Source organism: Pristiophorus japonicus, chromosome 1 (genome assembly GCF_044704955.1).
Source record: "Pristiophorus japonicus isolate sPriJap1 chromosome 1, sPriJap1.hap1, whole genome shotgun sequence".
NCBI lineage: Eukaryota > Metazoa > Chordata > Chondrichthyes > Pristiophoridae > Pristiophorus > Pristiophorus japonicus.
The window spans coordinates 42,861,980-42,887,078 of NC_091977.1; the positions used below are offsets into that span (position 1 = coordinate 42,861,980).

At 47.4% G+C, this 25,099-nt stretch overlaps 1 protein-coding gene across 3 annotated transcripts in view; it reads left to right on the top strand.

Annotated features, from left to right (window-relative positions):
• The window catches only part of LOC139263065 (solute carrier family 22 member 4-like), a 191,827-nt gene that overhangs the window by 159,433 nt on the left and 7,295 nt on the right, over window positions 1–25,099 (top strand). Inside the window, exons 9-10 of one of the 3 annotated variants that reach the window (XR_011593034.1) lie at window positions 7,178–7,333; window positions 15,517–15,665. Coding sequence is in view for 2 of the 3 variants with exons in the window: in XM_070878595.1 (XP_070734696.1) it covers window positions 3,799–3,934; window positions 7,178–7,313 (272 nt within the window). In the remaining variant the exon portion in view is untranslated. Of the gene's footprint in view, window positions 1–3,798; window positions 3,935–7,177; window positions 7,334–15,516; window positions 15,666–25,099 lie in introns of all 3 variants that reach the window. The other 2 variants (XM_070878595.1, XM_070878610.1) reach the window with 2 other exon arrangements.

A 25,099-nucleotide genomic window follows, 5' to 3' on the forward strand; every position in this document is an offset into this window, starting at 1 on the left:
CAGCATGAGTGCCCACTGTTGAATTCGTGCCGAGGCGTTGGCGTTTATTGCCTTGCTCTCGGATAGGAGGGACGTGAGGGGCTTGTGGTTGGTTTCTAACGTGAACTTGGCCCCGAAAAGGTATTGATGCATCTTTTTGACACCGTACACGCACGCGAGAGCCTCCTTCTCTACCATTCCGTACCCGCGCTCCGCTCGCAAAAGTGACCTGGAGGCATAAGCAATGGGTTGTAATTTACCCGCACTATTGACATGTTGCAAAACGCACCCGACCCCATACGCTGACACATCGCATGTGAAAACTAGCTTTTTACCTGGGTCAAAGAAAGTCAAAACACTGTTGGAACACAGAAGGTTGCGTGCCTTATTGAAGGCGCGTTCCTGGGCGTCCCCCCAAAAGCAATCACACCCCTTCCTGAGTAGCACATGGAGAGGCTCCAGCAGCGTGCTTAAGTTCTGCATAAAGTTCCCAAAGTAATTGAGTAGCCCGAGAAAGACGCGCAGTTCTGAGACATTCCGGGGCCTGGGTGCCAGGCGAATTGCTTCTGTTTTAGACTCTTGGGCGGATTCCATCAGCGGCAATCCTTCTGCCCAAAAAGTCAACCTTGGGTGCGATAAACAGGCACTTGGATTTCTTGAATCGTAGGCCTACCCGATCCAACCGCTTTAGTACTTCCTCCAAATTATGGAGATGGGAGTCGGTGTCCCTGCCCGTGATAAGTATGTCGTCTTGAAATACAACCGTCCCCGGGATGGACTTGAGCAGACTCTCCATGTTGCGCTGGAATATGGCAGCTGCCGACCTGATGCCGAATGGGCATCGATTGTACATGAAAAGGCCTCGATGTGTGTTGGTGGTGGTGAGTAGCTTGGATTCCTCGGTCAATTCTTGCGTCATATACGCAGATGTCAGGTCTAATTTTGAGAAAAGTTTATCTCCAGCCAATGTGGCAAATAAGTCCTCCGCTCTGGGCAGCGGGTACTGGTCCTGTAGGGAGACTCTGTTTATGGTAGAGTTGTAGTCCCCACAGATTTGTACGGATTATTCAGGCTTCATGACTGGGACGATGGGACTTGCCCAATCGCTAAATTCCACAGGCGATATAATGCCTCCCCGCAGAAGCCTGTCTAGTTCGTATTCAATCTTTTCCCTCATCATATAGGGTACAGCTCTGGCCTTGTGATGGACCAGTCTAGCATCCTGTGTGATGTAGATTTTGACTTTGGCCCATTTGAAAGTGCCCACACCTGGCTGAAAGAGATGTTCAAATCGCTTTATAACTGTTGAGCAGGAGGTCCGTTCCTCTAATGACATGGCATGGACATCATCCCATTTCCAGTTTAGTTTTGCCAGCCAGCTTCTCCCCAGCAGTGCTGGGGGGTCTCCAGGGACAATCCACAGGGGAAGTCGGTTCACTGTCCCTTTGTGTGTGACAGAGAGCATGGTGCTGCTGAGGACTGGTACGATTTCTTTGGTATAGGTCCTTAGTTTGGTGTCGACCCTTGTGAGTTTTGGTCTGTCTTTTATGCGTCCACAGTTGTTCAAATTGTTGAGCCCCCATGACAGATTGACTCGCTCCCGTATCCAGCTCCATGTTGACAGATATCCCGTTGAGTAGGACCCTCATCATTATAGGAGGCGTCCTGTTGTAGGAGCAGCGGCCATTGATCGTGTTGACCCGCTGTACATCGGTGTCCCGGGTACTGTGCCCACCATCTTCTGGTCCGCTTTCCAACCCATCCGATTCGTATACCAGCCGAGCTGCCGTTTTTTTGCACATGCGGGCCAAATGCCCTGAATTTTCACAATTTCTGCAAACAGCCTGCTGAAATCGACATCCCCTTGACGAGTGCCCAACCCCACACCTCCAGCACAGACCTGTTCCATTGTTCAAAGAGCTCCCAAAGAATGAGCTGCGTCTGGCTGATCTCTCTTGAGCTTCTCTCAGTTTGTAGTTGATTGCTCGCATTGTGGGGTGATGAGGTGTGAACGGCCGTTCCTGTGACCCTTGATGGTTTCTGCCTGCTGTCGAAAGCCTGTTCTCCCAGTTTTGTCTGTGTGTGGGGGTAGCAGCTTGTTTAGTGCTGTGAACTTCTTGTTAGTTCGTTAGTTGTCGCACCTGCATTGTAAATCAACCTCGTTTCTTCTTCCCCTACCAAGAATGTCTGTGCAATCAGTGCTGCTGCCTCTAAGGTCAGGTTCTTGGTCTCTATGTGCTTTCGGAATATGCCTGCGTGGCCTGTTCCTTCAATGAAAAAGTCTCTCAGCATTTCTCTCCTCAGTTCATCGGAGAACTCACATAAACTAGCCAACCTCCGAAGTTCTGCCACGAAGTCGGGTATGCTCTGGCCCACACAGCGTCTGTAGTTGTAGAACCTATGTCTGGCCATGTGTAGACTGCTCGCTGGTTTCAGGTTGTCTCTTATCAGTGTGCTCAATTCTTCAAACGACTTGCTTGCTGGTTTCTCGGGTGCCAACAGATTCTTCATTAAAGCGTATGTTTTCGAGCCACAGTTGGTCAAGAGATGGGCTCTTCCCATGTCTGCCTTATCGTCGCCTCACCAGCCGTTGGTTACAAAGCTTTGCTGGAGCCTTTCTATAAAGTCCTCCCAATTGTCTCCCGCATTGTACTTTTCATCTGAGCCGTTGTTCGCCATTCTGTGGATTCTGTAATCCCGTAACTCGTCGCCACTGTAAAGTCCTGCCCTCTCAGTACAGATTCACACAAGACATGTAGTGAAGTCAAGGTCACTCTGGACCTGCACCTTTATTTCACAGCTCTGGAATGCTGTACTTGCCTGAGACCTCTGCTTATATACCTCTCTCTTGCAAGTGCACCCCTGGTGGTAAGGTATGCTGGTGGTTACAGGTCATATCTTATTACAGTCATGTATAGCATGTTAGGATACAGTTATATATAATAAGGTAAGATACATGACAGAAAGATTATCTAACTTTTTTTTTTAATCTTCCACAAAGTATTTAGGTATGGTGGCTCATCAGGAAGCTACTAATAATGGAATTTGGGGTATTTGGTTGGGAATTTCCTTGGAACTGCTCCCGCTCCAGCACCATAACTTCGCTGAGGGTGTGGCAGAAGTTACAGTGGTGGAACAGGTACAGCGCAAAGGAAATTCTCGGCCATTGTTTCACTTTGATCACTGTAAGTTAGCCTAAACCTATGCACATATGACAATATGTGGAACCTGACATGTGTTTTATCTGTCTCGTCATATATCTTGTGTTACACTTGCTGTGCCACATTGCTGTGTCACTCTTCAAAATCCCACTATTTAGATATATATATCTGCAGGAATCCTGCTTGGACGTGAGCACACCTGCACAGGGAAGGAGGTTTACTGTAGAATCTTGCTGCGGTATCGGTGAACAGTGTGGGTTTACAGGGCAACAGAATGAACATTGGAATGATTTATTGTGTTGTCTTGGTTTCTGCTGCAGTTACAACTTTGCCTGCCGGAAGCCTATATTAGAAACTTGAGTGTGTGATGCGCATGTTTTATTGCCTGTCATGGCCAGAAAATCATGCACCGCGCGCACCCGAATGAATTTCCCAATATACCGTGCCAGTAGGTGACGCTTTCCAGTGGCCGCTCAAAGTTGGTAAATGATCCCTTTTAATGCTGCTGAGGCAAGTTGTGACTTTGCCCGAAAGGTCCGTCCCCGAAGAACAATATTAATGTAATGCCCAAATGAAATCTAATTTGATACATTGTGCTTCAGAATGCATTGTGGGCAGCACCCAGTTATTTGTAAAGCTGCATCCTTCTGTCTTTTAGGAATGTATAACAGGATGTTGCCTTTCATGCTGATGGGCAGTTTAATTTTATTGGCTGGGAGTTTCTGTTTACTCCTTCCTGAAACACGTGACCAGCCCCTTCCAGAAACTGTGCAGCAGGTACAGCCAATCCAATGGTAAGGCATTTGTGAGATACAGGTGTATATTTTTAAAGTGATAGGATAACAATCATGAGTCATAAGAATATAAGAAATAGGAGCAGGAGTAGACCATTAGGCCCCTCGAGCCTGCTCCGCCATTTAATAAGATCATGGCTGATCTGATCTTGGGCTCAGCTCCACTTCCCTGCCCACTCCCCATAATCCTTCACTCACTTACCGTTCAAAAATCTGTCTATCTCCACCTTAAATATATTCAATGACCCAACATCCACAGCTCTCTGGGGCAGAGAATTCCACAGATTTATGACCCTCTGAGGAAAGAAATTCCTCCTCATCTCAGTTCTAAATGGGCGACCCCTTATTCTGAACCTATGCCCCCTAGTTCTAGATCCCCCCCACGAGGTGAAACATCCTCTCTGCATCTACCTGATCGAGCCCCCTTAGTATCTTATATTTTTCAATAAGATCATCGCTCATTCTTCTAAACTCCAATGTGTGAGTATAGGCCCAACCTGCTCAACCTTTCTTCATAAGTCAACCCCTTCATCCCAGGAATCAACCTTCTCTGAACTGCCTCTGATGCAAGTATATCCCTGCTTAAATAAGGAGACCAAAACTGTATGCAGTACTCCAGGTGTGGTCTCACCAATACCCTGTACAGTTGTAACAGGGCTTCCCTGCTTTTATACTCCATCCCCCTTGCAATAAAGGTCAACATCCCAATTGTCTTCCGAATGACTTGCTGTACCTGCATGCTAACTTTCTGTCTTTCATGCACAAGGACCCCAGGTCCCTCTGTACTGCAGCATTTTGTAATCTCTCTCCATTTAAGTAATAATTAGCGCTTTTATTTTTCCTGCCAAAGTGGATAACCTCACACTTTCCCACATTATACTCCATCTGCCAAATGTTTGCCCACTCACTGCCCTGTCTATATCTCTTTGCAGATTCTTTGTGTCCTCCTCACAACTTGCTTTCCCAACCATCTTTATATCATCAGCAAACTTTACACTCGGTCCCTTCATCTAAGTCATTAATATAAATTGTAAATAGTTGAGGCCCCAGCGCTGATCCCTGTGGCACGAGTTACCATTTGCCAATGGGAACATGACCCATTTATCCCGACACTCTGTTTTCCATTAGTTAGCCAATCCTCTATCCATGCTAATATATTACCCCCAACCCGTGAGCTCTTATCTTGTGCAGTAACCTTTTATGTGGCACCTTATCAAATGCCTTCTGGAAATCCAAATATACTACATCCACTGGTTCCCCCTTATCTGCCCTGCTCGTTACATCCTCAAAGAACTCCACCAAATTTGTCAAACATGATTTCCCTTTCATAAAACCATGTTGACTCTGCTTGACTGTATTATGATTTTCCAAATGTCCTGCTACTGCTTCCTTAATAATGGACACCAGCATTTTCCCAACAACAGAAGTTAGGCTAACTGGTCTATAGTTTCTGTCTCCCTCCTTTTTTAAATAGGGGCGTTACATTTGCAGTTTTTCAATCTGCTGAGACCATTTCAGACTTCAGGGAATTTTGGTAGATTACAACCAATGCATCCACGATCTCTGCAGCCACTTCTTTTAAGACCCTAGGATGCAAGCCAGGGGACTTTTCCACCATTATTTTACCGAGGACTTTTCATTAGTGATAGTGATTGTTTTAAGTTCCCTCCTCCCTATAGCCCCTTGATTATTTATTATAGGGATGTTTTTTGTGTCTTCTATCATGAAGACCGATACAAAATATTTGTTCAAAGCCCTGTTCCCCATTATTAATTCCCCATTCTCATCCTCTAAGGGACCAACATTTACTTTAGCTACTCTCTTCCTTTTTATATACCTGTAGAATCTCTTACTATCTGTTTTTATATTTCTTGTTAGTTTACTCTCATAATCCATCTTCTCTCTCTTTATTAATTTTTTTAGTCATCCTTTGCTGGTTTTAATAAATTTCCTAATCCTCTGACCTCCCACTAATCTTAGCAACATTGTATGCCATTGTTTTTAATTTGATCATCCTTTACTTCCTTAGTTAGTCACGGATGGTTATCACTGGAATATATTTTTGTTGAGAGTTATGAAATATCTCCTTAAATGTCTGTCACTGCTCATCAACCGTCTTACACTTTAATCTATTTTCCCAGTCCACTTTAGCCAACTCTGCCTTCATATCTTTGTAATCTCCTTTATTTAAGATCAGGACAGTGGTTTGAGACCAAACTTTCTCACCCTCCAACAGAATTTGAAATTCAACTATGCTATGATAACTCTTTCCTAGAGGATCCTTCACTACAAGATCATTTATTAATCCTGTCTCATTACACAGTACCAGATCCAAGATAGGCTGCTCCCTAGTGAGTTCCGCAATGTACTGTTTAAGGAAACCATCTTGGATACACTCTATGAACTTTTCCTCAAGGCTACCTTGGTCAATTTGATTTGTCCAATCAGTATGAAGATTAAAATCGCCCATGATTATTGCCGTACCCTTCTTACAATCCTCCATTATTTCTTGATTTATACTCTGTCAAACAGTGTAGCTACTGTTAGGGGGCCTGTAGACTATGCTCACCAGTGACTTCTTCCCCTTATTATTTCTTAACTCCACCCAAATTGATTTTCCATCTTGGTCTTCTGAGCTAATATCATTTCTCACTACTGCACTGATCTCATCCCTTATTAACAGAGCTACCCCACCTCCTTTTCCTTTCTGTCTATCCTTCCGAATTGTCAAATACCCCTGAACATTCAGTTCCCAGCCTTGGTCACCTTGCAACCACGAGGATAAATAAACAGTGGGTCATCAGGTACAACACTGCATTCAGCTGATTATTTTATCTATTCAACATAGAAGTACTGTAAAAATAAATTACAATTCTTTTTTAAATAACAGGAATAGCTGTGACCACTTGTAATTCGATATTAATTGGTGCCATCGGTATTAATACAGGTTACAAAATATAATTGAACATAAAATTGGGTAGGTTTCCCTCTACGGACATGTACTAGCTGCTCGGATAATACAGTTTACTCTAGACACACTCCATTCGCAAGTAGTTTGCCATCATATGGAAAGCAGCCCAGGTGCCATTGCTTAATAGAGAGTAATAACTGCTGCCGAGAACAGGCAAATAATTATGCGAGTTCTGCACTGCTCCATAAATACACGATAGGCTATGAGTGAAAGAATAAATGAATGTATTTTAGCTGCAAAATTACTTCTGATAACCTGCTTTGTTCCTTAAGGCTCTGCTGCTCTATTGTACCACGTGATACAGGGCCTAATCCCTCCAAGGCACCTACATCCCAGGAGATCCAAGTTCAGAACACCAGCATTTTCTTCTTGCCTTCACAACCGGACCAAGCTGTGGGATTATGTTAGCTCCTACTCACTGTGTGAAAGTAAGTACTCATTGTGCTCCATTCTATTTTTTTGTGTTCATCAAGGTGAAAAACTGCATTATGGGAAAAGAGAACATTTTTAATAGGTATTCATTGTTTGCATCAAGTCAGGTATAGCATGCCCAGGTACTGAGTGGAATTTATGTCCCAGAAGTATATGCTTATCCCAACCCAATATTAGAAGTACATTTCCTACAGAACATATTTCATTTGGCATATCTGAGTGGGATTGTTAACTTGTGGGCAATTTTGTGCCATGCTCGAGAAACTAGCTTGAGGCTCCCCAAAGCCATTTCAAGTCGGTTTCTCAAAGTTGGAAAGAAGGGAAATTTTCATTCCACCAGTTTCAAACACAGGTACAAGATACACAAAGGACAGTGTGCTTGCCCACAGCAGCCTGAACACCCTGGGGTAGAAATTGACCTCCGCCCGAAACAGGGTGCACCCTCGATATTTGGGACTTGGAAACTTTTTATTGCTCGGGGCGGATGTCGTGGCGGCTGAGGGGCGAAAGTGCCCTTGCAGCGGATCCGCCGCCTCGACCAGTCATCAGCGCATCGCTGATGACGTCAGCGTGACATAGACATGCCCTTCAGTTAAAGGGGAGAGTCGCAGCAAGCCCTGCACACTTAAGTTAGGTCCACTGGGCCACCAGGGAGGGTTTCGGCTGGGCCAGCAGCCTGGAACCCAAGGGGGGCAGCCCAGCCGAACCCGGGGGCATAATTGTCAGGCCAACTTGGCAGTCGGCCGACAAAATTTTTTAACGTGGCGGCCACAGCAGTGCGCCCTCCCCTTGAAGGGAGGCCGGGCCGCCATGTTACAGCATGTATACCGACAGCAAAATCCGTCGGGGGCATCGATTGGCCACTTCTGCGGGGCAATTTTGGAAAGGGGCAATTTCCCAAGGGGTAATTTCACGAGGTGGTCCCCGCATGTCTAAACCTTTAACCTTCTTTGTTCCAATGAAATTATCCCCCCTGCCCACAATGTTTGAACATTTCCTTGAATCATAGAATGATACAACACAGAAGGAGGCCGCACTCCCTCAGCACTGCAACTGGAGTGTCGGCCTAGATTATGTGCTCAAGCCTCTGGATTGGGGCTTGGACCCACAACCTTCTGACTCAAAGACAAAGAGGGAAATGAAAGAAAATTGTGCAGGAATTCATAACAGATTATCAATCCGCAGGCGCCCATTTTTCATTTCCGCAAAAGATTAAAGTCAGTGCTAAAAATGCGACAATTGAGCCAAGGTTGACACTGAGTAAACTTTGCAGGTTCTTAACACATGGGGCCTGAATTTCATCAGCCTATTGCCGTGTTTCTCGCTGGTGTTTCCTTGTCTTGGGCGGTGTTTCATCGGTGGGAATTTCATGAAAGCCTTACGCCGGCGGTTTTGAAATATCGCTGGTGAGCGGACCGCCGGAGCGCAATGCTAGGAAAACTGCACCCACCCGAATTTGGTGGGAGCGGTGATCCGTGCTTCATGAAAAAAAAATGCCCAGTCGGAGTAGCCTTTCGCTAGATGGTAGGTATGAAACCCTGCAAAAAACGGTAAGTGAATGGTTTTGAAATAATTATTTCGCAGCGGTTCTGTGGAAAGGGGTCCTATGAATGTTTTCCGATGTTTTATTTTTTATTTTTGAAAAAATATTGTTCATGTTTTCCCCTCTCTAGCCTCGGACTTAATTTGACTAGGATCGTGTTTATCCCTGAGAATCCACGTGCAACGCCCATTTTTCCTGCCGGGCGTTTTTTTCCTATTTTTTGATCAATTTTTCGCTGGTGTTAATTGCAGAATCTTAGCGGTTTTTTGGGCAGTAAATGGGTGGTGGTGGCCTTTGATCAATTTCTAGCCCATATATTGTTGGCAGCATGCAGGGTATTATTGTCCAGGTTGCTGGTAGAAGGACATTTCTTCATGGATTTACACCACTCTGGTGAAAGATCCAGCCTGGTATTCTCTGCCAAGCCATTTCATTATGATGATACAACATTTTTCAGTGGAAGAATAGTTTTTGCTTTGACCAAAAATTAAGATACCAAAAGGCCACAAAGCAGAAGAAATAGGGATGGAAACCTGTGATGCCGGCACTGCGTCCCCTTAGCTGCAAGTATTTATCCTTGGATTCCCAACGGGAAAGGGGATAAAGCATTGCGATCAAATGCAAATAAAGGAGCACCATGCCTGTGCCGCACTTCCCCAGGTCACCACTTGGCAGAAGTCCAAATAGAACAGCATCGAAAATTAGTGGCATTACTCAGATCGGAGGATTTGGGAGGGACAGACAGAAAGTACATGGAAGGTCCAAAAGATGTGCATATTCCTTTAAGAAGGCCAGCGGGACAGCCATCTGGAGGTGGAGTTCTTCTTGCTGCTGTTTCTGAACAGTAGCTCGAAGGCCCCGAATCCAGTGGCATCACCTCTGCTGCAGGGTAACATTGGGCCCAGACCCGAACCCAGAATTGCAGGCAGTTTCAGATGGAAGAGGTTGATAATCAGTACCCAAATAATAAAATGGCCAACTCCTGCTCCTATTTCTTAAATCCTTAAGCATAGTAATGTACTATAACAAGCCTTACGGTAAACTCATACAGACTGGTGTATCCACAGTGTCTTATTCCTATACCCGTAATACCCTTTGGAGTACAATATTGCCATTGAAAAATCAACCTTCAATACAAAGGTGTTTTACATGAGCAGTGGACAGACAGCAAGCTCCGTGACACAGACACAAAAGTGACAGATGGCTGCTTGTGGTATCTGACAAGTGCTATCTATGTTAGGGCCATCCTTGTTAGATTATGTTGCTGATGAATAGCCTGGTAATGTATATCAATTGTTTCTAGCACTGGGTGACTTATCTTGCCTGATGTCTATTTGTGATAATTAATAGTTTTCATGTACTTCATGCAGAGTTGAAAGAAAAGAATCCCATTCTGTCAGCGTGCAGTTGCAAAAGCCATTTTGAGGGTGCTATCTTTCTTAAGGAGCCTATTTTAAGCTAAGAAATATCGTACAAAGAGCTACAAACTATGGACAAAAAGACTCCACTTTTGTCCATCATATTTCCATCAGAAATATGATTGGAAAATTGGATGGAAAATGCCCGAAACAATGCAGTAACTCAAGTGGCGAAAAGGTTGACCAGAGGACAATAAAATCTGGGTCACATGAAGAATAACTGAACCTCAGGTCTATAAAGGAGGCATGTGAAATAAGTGTAGAACTTGGCAGGGTACTCAGATACAGTTCATTATATTAAATGGGCCGCTACGTAAAAAGTAACTTCAGCAAATGAGTCTGATGGAAATGTTGAAGAGCCAAAAATGAGAACAATGACGGAAGGGGAAGTTCGACAACTCTTCTCCGATCAAAGCTGCAAAAGGTTGGTCACTTTTGTTATATATGTGGACTTGTATTTACTCTGTACAGCCACCAGAGGGCTCATTCCCCGGGGTCCCAAGGGATCTCATAATCCCTTGGGAGCACAGGTATTTAAGAAGGCTTCACAGGTTGGAGAGGCACTCTGGAGACCTGCAATAAAAGACTGAGGTCACACTCTACTTTGAGCTCACAGTGTTCAGTCTGACTCTTTCTCCATACACAACAACTGGTGACAAGATACAGTTAGCGAACCCAAAGATGCAGAGAACAGTGGGCATCCTGGAGAAATTTTCAGAGGGAGATGATTGGGAAACTTTTGTGGAGTGACTCGACCAATACTTCGTAGCCAACGAGCTAGATGGGGAAGAGAGCGCTGCCAAACGTAGAGCGACCCTCCTCACCATCTGGGGCACCAATGTATGACCTCATGAAGAATTTGCTCACACCAGCGAAACCCACGGAGAAATCGTACGATGATTTGTGCACACTGGTCCGAGAGCATTTGAACCCGAAGGAAAGCGTTCTGATGGCGAGGTACCGGTTCTACACCTACAAAAGGTCTGAAGGCCAGGAAGTGGCGAGTTATGTCACCGAGCTGACATGCCTTGCAGGACATTGCGAATTTGAAGGACATTTGGAGCACATGCTACGAAAACATACTTCGCAAGCTTTTGACTGTAGAGATCCCAACCTTGAGTAAGGCCATAGCGATACCCCAGGTGTTCATTGCCACCAGTGGCAATACGAAGCAAATCTCTCAGCACACAAGTGCTGCTAGAAGTACTGTGAACAAAGTGATGTTGTTTTCAAATTGTAATATCCAGGGCAGGTCACACATCCCTGCAGCTGCGCATCGCAGAGGTCTCAGAGTCCACCATCAAGGTTAATGAATGCAAGGCCATTAACACCTTGTTGGCGCTGCTGGGGTGATCATCGTTTCCATTCATGCTGATTCAAAGGATACGTTTGCAAGGGCTGTGGAATAATGGGACAACTCCAACGAGTGTGCAGACGAGCTGCTAAGCCTGTTAAACCTGCAAACCACCATGTTGCAGAGGAGGACTGATCCATGGAGGATCACTACGATCCAGAGCCTCAGATAGAGGTACATGGGGTGCACACTTTCACCACGAATTATCCTCTGATAATGCTGAATGTGGAACTAAATGGACGCCCAGCGTCAATGGAGCTGGACACGGGCGCGAGCCAGTCCATCATGGGCAAAAAGACTTCCGAAAGGTTGTGGTACAACAAGGCCTCAAGGCCAGCCTTAATTCAGTTCGCATGAGACTAAGAACTTACACTAAAGAACTGATTCCTGTAATCGGCAGTGCTACCGTAAAGGTCTCCTATGATGGAGCAGTGCACAAGCTATCACTCTGGGTGATACTGGGCGATGGTACCACACTGCTCGGCAGGAGCTGGCTGGGAAAGATACGCTGGAATTGGGATGACGTCCGAGCGCTGTCGTCCGCTGACGACAATTCGCTTTTCGAACCAGGCATCGGGAAATTTCAAGGTGCAAATTTCGGGGGCGTGACCCATCCATCACAAGGCGAGAGCAGTACCGTACATGATGAGAGAAAGGGTAGAGATCGAGCTAGACCGGCTGCAACGAGAGGGCATCATTTCACTGATCGAGTTCAGCGAGTGGGCCAGTCCTATTGTCCCAATCCTCAAGGGAGACTGCAGCGTCAGAATCTGTGGCGATTATAAAGTAACTATCCATCGTTTCTCCCTGCAGGACCAATACCTACTACCAAAAGCCGACGACCTCTTTGCAACGCTGGCGGGAGAAAAGATGTTCACGAAGCTGGATTTGATGTCAGCCTACATGACGCAGGAACTGGAGGAATTATCGAAGGCCCTCACTGCATCAACACGCATAAAGGTTTTTTTGTTTATAACAGATGCCCGTTTGGAATCCGATCAGCGATGGCGATATTCCAGAGAAACATGGAAAGTTTACTGAAGTTGGTCCCGCACACTGTGGTCTTCCAGGATGACATCATGGTCACAGGTCGTAACACAGTCGAGCATCTGCAGAACCTGGAGGAGGTTCTTAGTCGACTCAACCGCGTGAGGCTCAGGTTAAAACGCTCGAAGTGCATTTTCCTGCCGCTTGAAGTGGAGTTCCTGGGAAGGAGGGTTACGGCGGACAGCATCAGGCCCACCAAGTTGAAGACGGAGGCAATCGAGACGCACCGAGGCCACAGATTGTGACAGAGCTGCGGTCGTTTCTGGGACTCTTGAACTACTTTGGTAACTTCGTACCGGGTCTCAGCATCCTGTTAGAACCACTACATGTCTTACTACGAAAAGGGGGTGAATGGGTTTGGAGCAAAAGCCAAGAAAATGCCTTTGTAAAAGCGAGAAAATTGTTATGCTCAAACAAATTGCTTGTGTTGTATGATCCATATAAGCATTTGGTACTAGCATGTGATACATCGTCATAAGACGTTGGGTGTGTATTGCAACAAGCTAATCATTTCGGGAAACTGCAACTGGTTGCTTAAGCATCCAGGAGTCTGTCTAAGGCTGAGAGATTCTACAGCATGATTGAAAAAGAAGCGTTAGCGTGTGTCTATGGGTAAAAAAAATGCATCAATACCTTTTTGAGCTAAAATTTGAATTGGAAACTGACCATAAGCCACTTATAGGGGCCAAGTTTCGGCCTGAGTTGCTCCTGTATTTTTGGTCCAGGTCCGGGCTGCGCCGTTTTAGGCGTGGCCCGAAACTTGGGCCCATATCCCTGTTTTCCGAGAGTAAAGGGATAAATACCAACGCATCGGCCCGCATCCAGAGATGGGCGCACACCTTGTCCGCATACAACTACGCCATCCGCCACAGGCCAGGCACAGAAAACTGCGCCGATGCTCTCAGTCGACTGCCATTGCCCACCACAGGGGTGGAAATGGTGCAGCCCGCAGATCTAGCCATGGTTATGGAAGCATTTGAGAGTGAGCAATCACCTGTCACTGCCCGGCAGATCAAAACCTGGTCAAGCCAGGACCCCTTATTATCTCTAGTCAAAAGCTGTGTGCTTCACGGGAGCTGGTCCAGTGTCCCAGTGGAAATGCAGGAAGAGATAAAGCCATTCCAGCGGCGTAAAGATGAAATGTCTATACAGGCAGACTGCCTTCTGTGGGGTAATCGAGTAGTGGTCCCCAAGAAGAGCAGAAAATGTTCATCAATGACCTCCACAGTACCCACCCAGACATCGTAATGATGAAAGCGATAGCCAGATCCCACGTGTAGTGGCCCGGTATCGATGCGGACTTAGAGTCCTGCGTTCACAGATATAATACATGCTCGCAGTTAAGCAATGTACCCAGGGAGACCCCGCTAAGTTTATGGTCTTGGCCCTCCAAACCATGGTCTAGGGTACACGTCGACTATGCAGGCCCGTTCTTGGGTAAAATGTTCCTTGTGGTTGTCGACGCGTACTCCAAGTGGATTGAATGTGAGATAATGTCGGCTAGCACATCCGCTGCCACTACTGAAAGCCTGCGGGCCATGTTTGCCACACACGGCTTACCCGATGTCCTGGTAAATGAAAACGGGCCATGTTTTACCAGTGCTGAGTTCAAAGAATTCATGACCCATAATGGGATCAAACATGTCACATCTGCCCCGTTTAAACCAGCGTCCAATGGTCAGGCAGAGAGAGCAGTGCAAACCATCAAGCAAGGCTTGAAGAGGGTAACTGAAGGCTCACTCACCTATCCTGAGTCCTGCTTTGTTACCGCATGAGACCCCAGTCACTCACTGGGATCCCACCTGCTGAACTGCTCATGAAAAGAACACTTAAGACAAGGCTCTCGTTAGTTCACCCTGATCTACATGAGCAGGCGGCTTCAACAAAGTGCATACCATGATAGCGCAAATGTGTCACACGAGATTGAAGTCAGTGATCCTGTATTTGTATTAAATTTTGGACAAGGTCCCAAGTGGCTTCCCGGCACTGTTGTGGCCAAAGAGGAGAGCAGGGTGTTTCGGGTCAAACTTTCAAATGGACTCATTCACTTGGACCAAATCAAACTCAGATTCACGGACTATCCTGAGCAATCCACCTTGGACCCTACCTTTTTTGATCCTCCAACATACACACCAGTGGCAACCAACACCATGGTTGACCACGAAGCAGAACCCATCATCCACAGCAGCCCTGCAGGGCCCAACACACCAGGCAGCCCAGCAAGGCCAGCTGCACAGCAGCCCAGCAAGGGCCCAACAAATGATTCAACAACACCAGCTTTCACACTGAGACGATCAACCAGGGCAAGAAGGGCCCCAGATCGACTCACATTGTAAATAGTTACACTCTCGACTTTGCGGGGGAATGTTGTAATATATGTGGACTTATATTTACTCTGTACAGCCACCAGAGGGTTCATTCCCCGGAGTCCCAAGGGAATCCCATAATCCTTTGGGGGCACAGGTATTTAAGAAGGCTTCACAGGTTGGAGAGGCACTCTGGAGACCTACAATAAAAGACTAAGGTCACACTCTACTTTGAGCTCATAGTGTTCAGTCTGACTCTTTCTCCATACACAACAACTTTATTATAGGAATTGCCTCCAGGGATTAGTAAGTGTATCATGTTTCGTATATTAAACAAAATTCTACAATATATGTTACTTTCTCAACTGCAGTGAATCCAGTATAGATATCATTCGTTTATTCAATTCAAACTATTAATTATTGTTGAATAACATGCAATTATAATTGTGTCGATGTAAAGATTCTGAAGATAAAATGATACACCCTGAACTTCATTTTTTTCCCACCACAGATCCATCTGGAGCTTCTCACCAGTCAGATGTCTTCAGCAACATCTGCAACAGCTGCATCTCCCACCTCCAGCAACATCTGCACTGCCCATAACTGAAACTGCACGCGCCTGCTCATTGCTCTTTTCACTTACAGTATCAGTTGAGGAAGGTAAATTTGATCACTACAGGAATCACAAACTGTTATCGCATGAGCACAAGGACGTGGTTTTGGATATGAGACATGTTTAAATGGATGAACAGGATATGTACCAGGTAGCAGAGCATGTCCACAAAGGTTTAGAGATGAGAGAATTAAAGATCGGGGGCCGAAATTCAGCCTATGGAAACCCGCGGCCATGCAGCGGTGTCGAATGTCCTCAGATTTTCTGTTGAATTGCCGCCGCTCACAAAATGCTCCTCGGGGGGTTTTCTGGCGGTGACCATATCCGCCCTGCTCCCCCCGCTTCTGCCCCGCTGTTGCTGCCGAAGCCTCCTAAGTGCACCATCAGAGTGCGCACTGCCGATGTCCAGTCCCGGAAGCGAAATTGAGCCGAGAAAGTCTTCTGGCCACCGGCCGGTGCCCCCGACAGCTTTTTCTGTCAGTACACTGTGTTTGAAATAGCGGTGCGGCCGCCATTAAAGGGGAGGGCACATTGCCAGGTCCACCCAACAATTATGCTCCCGGGTTCAGCCGGGCCGCCATCAGGCAGCCTGGTACCCGTTCTTGGGTGCCAGGCTGCTGGCCCAGCCGAAACCCTCCCTTGGTGGCCCAGTGGACTTAACTTAAAAAGATGCAGAGCTCGCAGTGGCTCTCCCCTTTAACTGAAGGGAAGAGATGGTGTGATGCACCAGCGCGATGACCTCACCAGCCCGGCTGACTGATAGCGGCAGAGACTCTGTCCTGCCTCCACTTCCACCCCCACTGTCACTCTTGTCCCTCCCCCAATTCCATCCCCATTATGACCAACTTCCACCCCACTTGAAAAGAAATGACAAAGAGCTGAATTTCACAAGATGGGCCGCCATATCCATTGCAGCGGCCAAAACACTACAAAAACAGTAGGTGCAACCCATTTCCATTGGGGCTGAATTGTGGATCCCAGAGAATATTCCCAGAAAGGTGCAGTGCTGGTTAGTATGGTCCTTATTGCACAATTCTCTTTGGCCCATGTAGGGAGCAGCACCAGGTATGGAAATTTCTCTGCTATTTTTAGTGACTTTATTAAAATAGCGCAGAGAAACATGTCACCAGTGCAATGATGACTTCTGACCCCAGGGGCCAGGCCTGAGAGAAGATCAGGCAGATCTCAGAGAAGAAATACAATCAGCTATGAGGGAAAGATTTGTGTGAAAGATTTCCAGCTGCTGGGATTGTTTCCGCTGGTGTGATTTGGTCAAAATTCATCAACAGCAACACCAACTTGCACTGATATAGCACCTTTAACGTAGTACAACATCACAAAGTGTTTCACAGGAGTGTTATCAAACAAAATTCGACACTGAACTACATCAGGAGATTTTAGGACAGATGATCAAAGAGGTAGGTTTTAAGGCAGGTCTTAAAGGAGGAGAGGGAGGTAGAGAGACGGAAAGGTTTAGAGAGGAAATTCCGGAGCTTAGGGCTGAGGCAGCTGAAGGCACGGCCACAAATGGTGCAGCGATTAAAATTGAGGATGCACAAGATGCCATAATTGGAGAAGCGCAGATATAACAGAGAGTTGTAGGGTTGGAGAAAGTTACAGAGATAGGAAGAGGTGAGGTGAAGGAGGGACTTGAAGGCCAGGACACGAATTTTAAAATCGGGGAGTTGCCAGACCAGGAACCTTTGGATTGCTGCAGTGCTTCTTGTGGATGGAGGCTGTGGAGAGGCTAATGGATATTCTGCAGCCTGAGAGTGGTGGGAGGCCACCGCCTAGAGTTTTCAGATGTTTGTGGAGGGATGTGGTACAGCGCGTGTCAGCAAGGTGCACGATGCCCAGAACTGCGACACAATGTCGCAAGAAGTTGAACGACATCACTCGGGTCATCAGGGTGAGTACCCTTTCCATTAACCTTACAATGCCATAATGTGAACCTCACTGTCTCACACAAGGTACAGTCTGTGCAGTACCTGCTCCTTCACTATGTGTACCAGCCCATGTTCTTCATTGCTGAAGAGAGCTGGAAAGCTCTGCCTCAGTTCAGCAGCCATACCCTGGGCCTCCATGCGTAGCTCTCCTACTGAGCCCCACCCCTCCTCTTACTACCTTTGCACTCTTTATATGCGTTTGAAAAATTTTAGCTTTACCCTTAATATTAGCTGGTAGCCACCAAGTCCCACTATTCACACAGCTACTGAGAGTCAAATGGACATCTGCACACTTCCATACAGTAGAAGCTATTCAACTCTGCAAGGCACATGTGGCAGACGATTAGCTGCACACTTACTCACACCATCTTCTGTTTGTCAACTGGCGAGAGCAAATGCGGAACGGAGGAGGGGAGCCTGATCTCCACACCCTCACGGAGGCGGAAGAGCAAGTGTCCACCCTCATGGGTGTATAAGTGGGTTTGGTAGCGGTCGGGGAAGCCGAGGTCCCTGGGGTCAGTGACGGTATGTTCATCCCCTTTCCCTCTTATATGAGACCATTTACCCCCGAAACCACATGCCTTTCCCATTTTACATATAAATGTCCTATGTCACCTCTTTCTTCCCTTCCTACCCCCTCCCTTGCTGCTAACCACACACCCGTCACTTTGTGCTTACAGATGATGAACCAGAAGCGCAACACCCTGTCCATGAGGCGTCCACCTCCAACGACGGGGCAGACGAGGGGGAAGGGGACGACAGTTTTGTGCCTGTCCGGCAGGATCCATCTGCTGCATAGAGTGGGGACACCACCTCGGTGGACGAGCCAATCTTCCTGGGATATGACAAGCCTGAGATTCCTGGCCTGCAGCAATGCCAAGCGCGAAGGGAAGCTCTGGGGGCAGCTCCCCGGTGGATGAGTCGGCGCCTGAGTACTGCTGAGTGTGTCTCAGATCTGGATCTGGATTTGGAGGGTATGGCGATGGAGTCTCAGAGGATGCACTGCGAGCTTATGGATGCATTGGCAAGGGTCCCGCAGGGCATGGATGCACTTGCTGTGAGTTTGGGGGAGGCTGCCTCAAGCACTGTCCATGACTCTGAGTATCCTATCGAGTCCATCCTTGGCAAGTACCAAAGGATATTGGAGTCGACGAGCGACGGTGGAGATACAGAGGTAATGGCGCGTGCCATGGCTGACGTGGCAGCAGCTATTACAGCACAGGTCGAAGCAATGCAAGGCCTTCGTGATGTGATGCAGTCACTGGTTGTTGGCATCAATTCTCAGTCTGCTGCATTGCAGACACAGTCTGCTTTCAAGCAGACTCAGATTGATGCCACACGAGCACTGACCGCTGCCATCCTCTCTGTATTCCCCACAGTCCAACGGGGAACTAATGGCGCCAAGCAGTCCAGCAACCTGTGTTCCAGCAGATTGCTTCGGATGCTGAGGCTCTGCTCTGGGAGAGTGGCAGTGTGTCGATGGATATGGAAGGTATTGTGTTCCTAACACAGATGAGGCTGCATACAGGGAGGTTAAAGTAACAGTGACCTCAGTCTTTAACAAGACACTCCAGAGTGAGGAACAGGCCTTAGGGGCCGGCTTATATACAGTGCTCCCAAGGGATGCTGGGATCCCTTGGGACTTCAGGGGATGAGCTCCCTGGTGGCGGAACATGCGAGTGCATGCTTTACAGATGCACAACATCACTCCCCCCCCCAAAGTCAAAGTGAAAACTATTTACAAGGTGAGGCGGTCGGGAGCCTTTCTTTCCCTGGTGGACCGCCTCGGTACAAATATCTGTTCTGGTGTGTTTGTTGTGACCTCGCTGGGCTGGCGTGTTGTTGGCCCTGCAGAGCTGCTAGGTGAGCCTGGCCTTGCTGGGCTGTTGGGCGTGATGGGTTCGATTTCCTGGTCCGGCGTGGTGTTGTTGATCCTTTGGGTGTGTGTTGTGGGCTCGAAAAAGGTGGTGTCTGCTGTGGGTTGTTCAGGGCAGTCTGTAAACCGCAGCCTCGTTTGGTCCAGGTGCTTTCTGCTAATTTGTCCATTGCCTAGTTTGACTGCAAACACCCTATTCCCTTCTTTAGCTATCACCGTGCCCACGATCTACTTGGGACCATGTCCATAGTTTAGCACATACACAGGGTCATTCAGATCAATTTCCCGTGACACAGTGGTGCGACAATCATTTGCATTTTGTTGCTGCCGCCTGCTCTCTACCTGATCATGCAGGTTGGGGAGAACCAGCGAGAGTCTGGTTTTAAATGTCCTTTTCATGAGTAGCTCAGCCGGGGGCACCCCTGTGAGCGATTGGGGTCTCGTGCGGTAGCTGAGCAGTACTCGGGACAGGCGGGTTTGGAGTGAGCCTTCTGTGACTCATTTAAGGCTCTCTTTGATTGTTTGTACTGCCCGCTCTGCTTGCCCATTGGAGGCTGGTTTAAATGGGGCCGAGGTGACATGTTTGATCCCATTGTGGGTCATGAATTCTTTACATTCGGCACTGGTGAAACATGGCCCGTTGTCACTGACCAGTATGTCAGGCAGGCCGTGGGTAGCAAACATGGCCCTCAGGCTTTCAATGGTGGATGTGGCGGTGGTGGTGCTTCCCGACATTATTTCACATTCAATCCATTTTGAAAAAGCATCCACCACCACCAGGAACATTTCACCGAGAAACGGGCCCGCATAGTCGACATGGATCCTCGACCATGGTCTGGAGGGCCAGGACCACAAACTTAGTGGTGCCTCTCTGGGCACGTTGCTCAAGTGAGCACATACGCTGCATTGCCATACACAGGACTCTAAGTCAGAGTCGCTACCGGGCCACCACACGTGGGATCTGGCTATCGCTTTCATCATTACTATACCCGGGTGTGTGCTGTGGAGATCCGAGATGAACATCTCCCTGCCGTTTTTTGGTAGCACTACATGGTTACCCCACAACAGGCAGTCTGCCTGAATGGACAGCTCATCCTTTCGCTGCTGGAACGGCTTGATTGGCTCTTGCATTTCAACGGGGATGCTGGCCCAGCTCCCATGCAGTACACAGTTTTTTACTAGGAACAGCAGAGGATCTTGGCTGGTCCAAGTTCTAATCTGGCGGGCCATGACAGGTGATTTATCATTTTCTAATGCTTCCATGACCATCAACAAATCTGTGGGCTGTGCCACCATCAACAAGTTTGCAGGCTGTGCCATTTCCATCCCCGTGGTGGGCAATGGTAGCCGACTGAGAGCATCTGCACAGTTCTCGGTGTCTGGTCTGTGACGGATGGTATAGTTACACGCTGATAGCGTGAGTGCTCACCTTTGTATGCGGACTGAGGCATTAGTATTTATCCCCTTGTTTTCAGCGAACAGTGATGTGAGGGGCTTGTGATCGGTTTCCAGGCTAAATTTGAGGCCAAACAGGTCCTGATGCATTTTCTTTACCCCGAACACACACGCTAATGCCTCTTTCTGAATCATGCTGTAGGCTCTCTCGGCCTTCGACAAGCTCCTGGAGGCATAGGCGACAGGTTGCAACTTCCCCGCAATGTTAGTTTGTTATAATACACACCCGACTCCGTACGACGATGCGTCACATGCTAGCACAAGTCTTTTACACGGGTCTTCAATACAAGCAGCTTGTTGGAGCATAAAATGTTTCTGGCTTTCTCAAAAGCAATGATTTGGTTTTTTCCCCATACCTAGTTCTCACCTTTGCACAGGAACACATGTAGGGGCTCTAAAAGGGTGCTTAACCCCAGTAGGAAGTTACCAAAATAGTTGAGGAGTCCCAGGAACGACCGCAGCTCCATGACGTTCTGTGGCCTGGGCGCATTCCTGATAGCCTCTGTCTTGGCGCCTGTGGGCCGAATGCCGTCCACCTCGATCTTTCTCCCCAAAAACTTCACTTCTGTTGCCATGAAGATGCATTTTGACCTCTTCAGCCGCAGCCCTACGCGATCCAGTCGCTGGAGGACCTCCTCCAGGTTTTGTAGGTGCTCGGCGGTGTCCCAACCCGTGACCAATATGTCGTCCTGAAAGACCACCATGTGTGGTACCGACTTGAGTAGGCTCTCCATGTTTGGCGTAAAAATAAAAAAGGGAAGGTGGCTCAACCGTGGCTATCTAGGGAAATCAGGGATGGTATTAAAGCCAAGGAAGTGGCATACAAATTGGCCAGAAATAGCAGCGAACCTGGGGACTGGGAGAAATTTAGAACTCAGCAGAGGAGGACAAAGGGTTTGATTAGGGCAGGGAAAATGGAGTACGAGAAGAAGCTTGCAGGGAACATTAAGGCGGATTGCAAAAGTTTCTATAGGTATGTAAAGAGAAAAAGGTTAGTAAAGACAAACGTAGGTCCCCTGCAGTCAGAATCAGGGGAAGTCATAACGGGGAACAAAGAAATGGCAGACCAATTGAACAAGTACTTTGGTTCAGTATTCACTAAGGAGGACACAAACAACCTTCCGGATATAAAAGAGGTCAGAGGGTCTAGTAAGGAGGAGGAACTGAGGGAAATCTTTATTAGTCGGGAAATTGTGTTGGGGAAATTGATGGGATTGAAGGCCGATAAATCCCCAGGGCCTGATGGACTGCATCCCAGAGTACTTAAGGAGGTGGCCTTGGAAATAGCGGATGCATTGACAGTCATTTTCCAACATTCCATTGACTCTGGATCAGTTCCTATCGAGTGGAGGGTAGCCAATGTAACCCCACTTTTTAAAAAAGGAGGGAGAGAGAAAACGGAATTATAGACCGGTCAGCCTGACCTCAGTAATGGGTAAAATGATGGAATCAATTATTAAGGATGTCATAGCAGCGCATTTGGAAAATGGTGACATGATAGGTCCAAGTCAGCATGGATTTGTGAAAGGGAGATCATGCTTGACAAATCTTCTGGAATTTTTTGAGGATGTTTCCAGTAAAGTGGACAAAGGAGAACCAGTTGATGTGATATATTTGGACTTTCAGGAGGCTTTCGACAAGGTCCCACACAGGAGATTAATGTGCAAAGTTAAAGCACATGGGATTGGGGATAGTGTGCTGACGTGGATTGAGAACTGGTTGGCAGACAGGAAGCAAAGAGTAGGAGTAAATGGGTACTTTTCAGAATGGCAGGCAGTGACTAGTGGGGTACCGCAAGGTTCTGTGCTGGGGCCCCAGCTGTTTACATTGTACATTAATGATTTAGACGAGGGGATTAAATGTAGTATCTCCAAATTTGCGGATGACACTAAGTTGGGTGGCAGTGTGAGCTGCGAGGAGGATGCTATGAGGCTGCAGAGTGACTTGGATAGGTTAGGTGAGTGGGCAAATGCGTGGCAGATGAAGTATAATGTGGATAAATGTGAGGTTATCCACTTTGGTGGTAAAAACAGAGAGACAGACTATTATCTGAATGGTGACAGATTAGGAAAAGGGAAGGTGCAACGAGACCTGGGTGTCATGGTACATCAGTCATTGAAGGTTGGCATGCAGGTACAGCAGGCGGTTAAGAAAGCAAATGACATGTTGGCCTTCATAGCGAGGGGATTTGAGTACAGGGGCAGGGAGGTGTTGCTACAGTTGTACAGGGCCTTGGTGAGGCCACACCTGGAGTATTGTGTACAGTTTTGGTCTCCTAACTTGAGGAAGGACATTCTTGCTATTGAGGGAGTGCAGCGAAGATTCACCAGACTGATTCCCGGGATGGTGGGACTGACCTATCAAGAAAGACAGGATCAACTGGGCTTGTATTCACTGGAGTTCAGAAGAGTGAGAGGGGACCTCATAGAAACGTTTAAAATTCTGACGGGTTTGGACAGGTTGGATGCAGGAAGAATGTTCCCAATGTTGGGGAAGTCCAGAACCAGGGGTCACAGTCTAAGGATAAGGGGTAAGCCATTTAGGACCGAGATGAGGAGAAACTTCTTCACCCAGAGAGTGGTGAACCTGTGGAATTCTCTACCACAGAAAGTAGTTGAGGCCAATTCACTAAATATATTCAAAAGGGAGTTAGATGAAGTCCTTACTACTCGGGGGATCAAGGGGTATGGCGTGAAAGCAGGAAGGGGGTACTGAAGTTTCATGTTCAGCCATGAACTCGTTGAATGCGGTGCAGGCTAGAAGGGCTGAATGGCCTGCTCCTGCACCTATTTTCTATGTTTCTATGTTTCTATGTTTCACTGGAAGATCGCTGCAGCCGACTGAATTCCAAACGGGCATCTTTTGTAGATGAACAGTCCCTTGTGCTTGTTGATGCAGGTGAGGCCCTTCGAAGACTCCTCCAGCTCCTGCGTCATGTAGGCCGAAGTCAGGTCAAGCTTGGTGAACGTCTTGCCTCCTGCCAGCGTCGCAAATAGGTCGTCTGCCTTAGGTAGCGGGTATTGGTCCTGTAGCGAGAAACAATTAATAGTTACTTTATAATCGCTGCAAATCCTGACCGTGCCATCACTTTTGAGTACTGGAACAATTGGGCTGGCCCACTCGCTGAATTCCACTGGGAAGATGATGCCCTCGCATTGCAGCCTGTCCAGCTCGATTTCCATTCTCTCCCTCATCATGTGAGGTACCGCTCATGCCTCTGGGACCAAGTGGATCCACACCTTCGCCCCAGAAAAGTTTCCAATGCCTGGCTCAAAAAGGGAAGGAAATTTGTTAAGAACCTGGGTACATGAGGCCTCATCGACATGTGATAGCGATTGGATGGCACCCCAGTTCCAGCGGATTTTTCCCAGCCAGCTCCTTCCAAGCAGTGTGGGGCCATCGCCCGGGACAATCCAGAGTGGCAGTTTGTGCACAGTGCCCTCGTAGGTGACCTTGACCATGGCGCTGCCCAGGACAGTGATAAGCTCTTTGGTGTACGTTCTCAGTTTCGTGTGGATGGGGCTCAGGGCTGGTCTGAATTCTTTGTTGCACCACAGTCTCTCAAACATCTTTTTACTCATGATGGATTGGTTAGCGCCAGTGTCCAGTTCCATGGCTACGGGTAAGCCATTCAATTTTACGTTTAGCATTATAGGTGGACATTTCGTCGAAAATGTGTGCACCCCCTGTACTTCAGCATCTGCCTCCTCTCTCTGAGGCTTGAAATTGCTTTGATCCACCATGGACCTTATCTTCCACATGGTGGTTAGCAGGTTTTGCAGAGCTTGCAGCTCGTTTGCAAGCTCGTTGGAGGTGCCCCATTGTTCCACAGCTGTTGCAAACATCCCCTTTGAAGCGGCATGAATAGGCTGAATGGAAGCCTCCACAACGTCAACACGGTGTGAATTGCCTTGCATTCATCCTTTGTTGGGGATTCTGAGTCATCTGGGTCATCTGAGACCTGCTGGCAGTTGCAGACTCGTGAGTTCTGCCCTGTACATTTCTGCTCGCAAACACATTTATGAACATTGCTAGCACCTTTGTGCTGAGAGATTTGTTTTATGTTATCACTGGTGGATATAAACGCCTGTGCTATCGCAATGGCCTTACTGAGGGTCGGTGTCTCTACAGTCAAAAGTAGGATGGTCTCGTGGCCAAAGCCCAATACAAAAAAGTCTCTGAGCATTTGCTCCAGGTAGCCATC